Source organism: Eurypyga helias, unplaced genomic scaffold, assembly GCF_000690775.1.
Source record: "Eurypyga helias isolate BGI_N326 unplaced genomic scaffold, ASM69077v1 scaffold17110, whole genome shotgun sequence".
Classification (NCBI taxonomy): domain Eukaryota; kingdom Metazoa; phylum Chordata; class Aves; order Eurypygiformes; family Eurypygidae; genus Eurypyga; species Eurypyga helias.
Genome location: NW_010227819.1, coordinates 13,988 through 19,547, shown reverse-complemented (window position 1 = coordinate 19,547; position 5,560 = coordinate 13,988). Strand labels below are relative to the sequence as shown.

Genomic DNA, 5,560 nt, shown 5'->3' with positions numbered 1-5,560 from the left:
CCACGGGTATTTAGAGGGCTGTTTTTCAGATGTGCTGATCACTCTGGATGTCTTCTCCTGGCATCTCCCCACCCCAAGGCAGCACTTGACAACGTACGCGCATGCCGTGCCCGCTTTGCTCTACCGACCCTTCAGGTGCTCCTGATCCAACAGTAACCTGTTTCTCCTCTTAACTTCGGAGCCACCTCTGCTACGCTCAGAGCTGAAATGCCTCTGAAGGCTTTTGCCTGGTTCACCCAGCTTTCTCAAAGTCGGGGACTGAGAACACTTGTTTTTCAGGATCAGCCGAAGGAATGGATGCTCTTTGAGATGCTGCTCGCTCAAAACACAGGACGTTTGACATAGAGCTGTCTTCCGCGGGGTGTAATTTCTGCTCCCTACGTAAAAGCTGAGGAAGTCAAGGGATGAAACAAAACGAAGATGATGAAGACATTGGCCTTTTCGTACCCAGTAGAGAAACGCTCGACCAGCCGGTACTTTACAGAACAGTGAGGCCCATGAGTGGCGGCGGCTTCAGCCCTGTGTGGAGAGCGATACTGGGCCCGGCCGCGGGGCTGCTGCCAGCGTTGTGTTCGGGGGCCAGGGGTGTCCTCCCAAAGCCGGGGGTGCGTCTGTCCATCTCTGCTGTCACAGCACCAGCTTCCCTCCGTAGCTGCAAAGGCTGGTTGGGGACCGAGTCCTGAAGCGTCGGCAAGCCGCCCGCGCAGACCGCTGCTGCGGTACGGCTCCTCAGCGAGCTGGGGCTCTCCAGAAGGCAAGAGTGCCACGATGCGCAGCGGTTTCTGCTGCCGGCCCACGCAACCTAGAAAGCAACGTCCTCCCTTCGCAAACGATACAGAAGAAATGCGCACGCCTCAGGTTTAAGAGCACTTTATTGTTCTTTAAGGCTACTTTTAAGTACAAAAAAAAAAAAAAAAAAATGGCCTGCCAAACCTTTTTTTTTTCCCAGGTGAAACAAGGCCACAGAAGAATGGTATATTACAGATTTACAAACAGAGAGAGAATCGTTCCCACTGAACTGTAGATAACCGGCTCTGGGAAGGAACTTCACCACCTCTCAGGATGGCGAGTCCGGTTTCATTCCCTTCCGCCTCCCCCCCACCCTTTGGCTTTCATGACATTATCGTGTCGACTATACGGGGTACTGGACACAGCACATTAAATCGTTATTGCCCTCAAATCCATTTACCTATCTCAGATAAGTAAATGGAACCTTGTAAAACAGCTATTATTGAAAATATTAGCTTTAAAAACATTATCTTATTTGTGTTTACAAAGAAATATAGGAGTCACATTTTCCACAGAGTCCATCTACAGTATTAGTATTGTACTGTTAGGATGCTCAGTAGCCTGTAGCAATGACAAACTAGTGGCTATTAATGCTAATGCAGTGTTCTCATAGAATAACTGTGTTCCTGCACTTTTACTGTATCACAGACAAATCTACAACAAAAAAAAAAGATCAACTTTTTTCTCCAAACAAAAAAAAATGAATGATTACAATAAAGGAAAGGGAAAAATTAAATAGCTACATATCATTAACAAATTAATTGTTCCTCAAAAAATACCTACAAATTTCTCTGTACATTCTTTACGCACAGCGTAACGATGGTCTTAAAGTTACCTATATAAAAAAGTGTTCTTTTAACAATCTTCCTACAGAGAGTAGGGTACTGAATGCCAAAGCAGGTAAGCGTTGACTACCCAGTAGGATGGTAGTGAAATGTGTAAAACTGGGGGCTTAGGTGGGGTGGGTTTTTTCATTTTGTTAAAAAGAAAATTAAGCAGCCACCTTCTCAACCAGAGTAAGAGCCAATCTCTCGCTCTCTTTCTACCCTGCACCTTTTCCAAATTAAATAGCTTAACTCTAAAAAAAACCCATAAAATAAAAAGCCACAATGGACCCAATACTGTAACATAGTCCATAATACATCACGTGTAGTTCATCTTCCAACTAGCTCTAACTTCCTACACTGAACCAATCGTTTCAGGTGACCCAGTACCAAAAGAAGCCCTATTTGCAACCGTACTGGGCAGACGGAATGTATGGGGGAGAGCAGTTACACTTAACAAGGAGAAGAGAAGCTTAGTACTAGCACAGCTGTGGTTTTACGCCTGCCTCTACTGCCTAATTCCTAGTTAGTAGCTATTAATGACAGCAAATGATAATAAATGCAGTAATACCTGTATAAAGCTTTCTAATGGAGGAATGTATGCTGCAACTTGGCATAGGTTTATGAACAAGCTTAACAAAATTAAAGATCCTATTTCACAAACTGTAACAATCTGTTGTCCAGCCAAGATAGGTAACGGTAGCAGTTCCTGCAGCTAGTTAAAAGTGGATTACACAGACTCAGTTTTAGGAAGCAAATTCCTGTTAAGCAGACACTGCTGCAGACAGAAACGATTACTCAGCCATGCGCAAAGCTATAGCATCCTGTACCACGCATCATCTATCTCTCAACGGCGTCACTTGAGGCCTGTCCTGAGGCTGTCCTCTTTTGCTGGCTGCTACTAAAGTGAATATCAAATACAAATATCATAGAGTACAACTGTACCAGCAGTAAGTATATCTAGGATTGTTACTGACAAAAATAAACTAATTCTGAAGAAAAGCTAATAAGTATTATGATTCTTACTGTCTATACATTAATAGATACCAGCTATTTTTCATAACACATGCATCGTTAAGCACTATTGAACCCTCCAACCTCAGCTCTATTCTAACAAACTGCAGTGTTTAGGAAAAAATGCCCGTGTTCTGTAAATTATGCAGTCCAGTTGCAAGCACTAAGCACCTGAAATCTAAAGAGAGAAAGACCTATAACCTGTATGAGACTTCCCCTTCCAAAGCTGTTTTGCTTTAAGAAAAATCAAACTGATAGAAATGTCATCCTTAAACCCTTTTTTCAGCAGTTTGCCCTCAAAATATTAGCATCTTCCAGAAAGTTGCTACGCAACTTCAGTCCTCCTCCAATAGTGCAAATCATACATGACAGTTCTTTTCAAGTATATACATACAAAATTACTTCACAGAGGGAAAAAAAAAGCGCGCAACGTAAGCAAACCAGACAAATTCTAGTCTCAAGAAACTAATAAAAGCAAAAGGCATTTGGGTCAACCAACTAAGTGTAATGGCTTGTGTGGATTAGCGTGCATGATTTTTTCATTTTCAGGGGCAGCAGATTTGCATCAGAGGTTTCTTTGGTAATTGAGGCAGGAAAAAAGGATGCTACATCGTCTGAATCTTTATGAAATAGTTCCTGCTATCATCTTTAAGGGCACCCTTTTACAAACAGAAAGTGAGGACACAAAAACGTGTGTTGATAACTAACCTCCCCTCCCCCAACACTATTTTAAGCACTGTTCAAAGCTCAGTCAAACCATGCAAATTCACAAACGCAACGGTCCTCTCCTCATGAGACTACAGAGGGCGAGTGATTATGATTGACCATATGAGAGGAAGGGGAAGACTGGCCCCGCCGTGAAGCAGACTCGGGACTGCTCGAGACTCCGTCCTTCGCAGCTTTAATCTGAAGCCATGTATCCCCAAGTGCTTTGGCAAAGTGGTCATCAACTGATCCTGTGATGGACACCGAGTTTGCCACGGGCTCAGGCTCCTTGTAGTTCTTGCCAAGGCTGCGACGGAAGTGCTCTTCCACCACGGGGTCGCAGGCAGTGGTAGCTAAACGGGAAAGGAGGCAGAAGACGTGTTATTTCAGTGCAGAATCCTGGCACCAAGTACTGGATTCAGAACCCCTACTTCCTCCCAGTGTCCTGTCAGCTCAGCATAAAGCGAGACTATAAAGCACCATTACAGACCTGCTCGTGACCAGGGTGGGGCAGAAGATGGAAGGAGTTAAAATGAAAAATAAGGTAATAAATGGACTTAAGTATTTCTGCATTTCCATGACCTGGAACAGGTAAGCATTTTATGTACAAAATGCTTATAATTCTCCCTCAGGCTAGTAACAGCTACCGCTCTGATTCCATGGAAACGCCATCCCAAAACAGTCACACAGACCTTGTATTTAGGCTTAGGTAGAATTAAAGCTGGAAACTGTTCTTTGGAATCATCTCCCAGGCCTGCTGATCCCAGTCAGATGTGAGGAGACTGTAAATTACCACATTCTAAATTACAGCATGCCAAGGGCGATTTCAGCCTGGAAACCAAATGAAGCGTTACCTCTGCACTCGGTACTACGAGCATGAAAATGCTGTGGTACTATTACCAGAGGAACACAGAACCTTAGAAGGCAGGTTTTGAACAACAATAGTAGTAACCCCTTCGACTAAATAGGAGAGCTGCAGTTTTATAATTCAGAAGCACTATCTGTGTGTCTGAACATGATTTGTGTTTCAGAAAAGCTTCAAACTGCTGGGATGCTGGCCACTGTCCTTCATGCTACGCAAAGGCTTGACTGATCCTAGAATAGATGTGTCATGCACAAAGAACTCTTCAAGTGTCAAGAAACAAGTACTTTCTGAAAACCACCATTTACCACCATGTAAATACAGCTGGGGTCTCAACAAAGCAGCTCTCCTTCGACAAGTAACAGCACTTCTCTAGAAAACTTCTAACATCTTGGATCCCTAACTATGGATTTCTCTTCAAGAGCATAATATATCCTCCAGGATCTTGCTTCAGCTTCTAATTCTAGTTTTCAACAATACACCGATCTTCTAATAATGATGCTAATCATGATTATGATAATAATACCACCACCCTACTATGACTTGTAGGCTCCTACCCTCCCTCCTACTGGGACTGTCACACTGACACATGCTGGCTGATAGGCCTCACTGCCATGAACTTTGGGCAATGCTGTGTTTTAACATGCTGTGCATCAGCAGGTGTATGACTTGCAATGGAAGGGCTGCGTTTTCCCCTGGTTGCAGTGAGAGGAAGTGAAGAGCAACACCCCAAGGTTTCCCAGCAAGTACTGCATGAAAGGATTTCATGAAAAGTACTAATTGCACAGAAGGTAGAAAGCTGAAGCTCTCTGCCTGGGTTGCTATAGCAACTGCCCTCCAAAGCTCTTTGTGTTAGCCATGCAGAGAACGGTGAAGGGTATGTGCTTTGGAAGAGTATTTGTATCTGCTGGAAAAGATTTTTGTGACTGCAGCTGAATCGTAAATGTCTCCTGCCTCCTGAAAGGCTGGGGAAACTACGGCTCCTAAAATAAGAGCATGGTTGGGTTCCCTGGCCCTGTCTGCTCTTTGTCAGTTAGAGCTAAAATAAACATAATGACTTATTTGTCAGTGTGGGGTGTTTGTTTTTTTTAAAGAAGCTTTTCGAAAGCAGGAAAAAGAACACCTCTCCCCCTAAGTTTGAGTTGGTACTTTCTACCGTGGCATAGGATGGCTGGTTAGAAAGCCTGCGGAGGGAATGTGTGCTAGCACGCCTCTGGGTAGACAAAGAGGTGTCTGTTGTTGCACCTCCTCTTTACTCGCACTAATACATCAGTGCCTAACTACAGTTAAGGTTGCCGAGAGGATTTTGTTCTCCTCAACTTCTCGCCAGGCAGCTGGATGCAGACACGTGACTTACTGCTAGAGG

At 44.0% G+C, this 5,560-nt stretch overlaps 1 protein-coding gene across 1 annotated transcript in view; it reads right to left on the bottom strand.

Moving 5' to 3' along the window:
• Window positions 1–1,778: 1,778 nt before the first annotated feature.
• Window positions 1,779–5,560, bottom strand: part of VGLL4 (vestigial-like family member 4) — a gene marked incomplete at its 5' end in the record, with an annotated part of 7,203 nt that continues 3,421 nt past the window's right edge. Inside the window, 2 exons of the mRNA XM_010157658.1 lie at window positions 1,779–3,685; window positions 5,552–5,560. The exon at window positions 5,552–5,560 is cut by the window's right edge and continues 127 nt beyond it. Of these exons, the coding sequence (XP_010155960.1) occupies window positions 3,417–3,685; window positions 5,552–5,560 (278 nt within the window). The remainder of the gene's footprint in view (window positions 3,686–5,551) is intronic.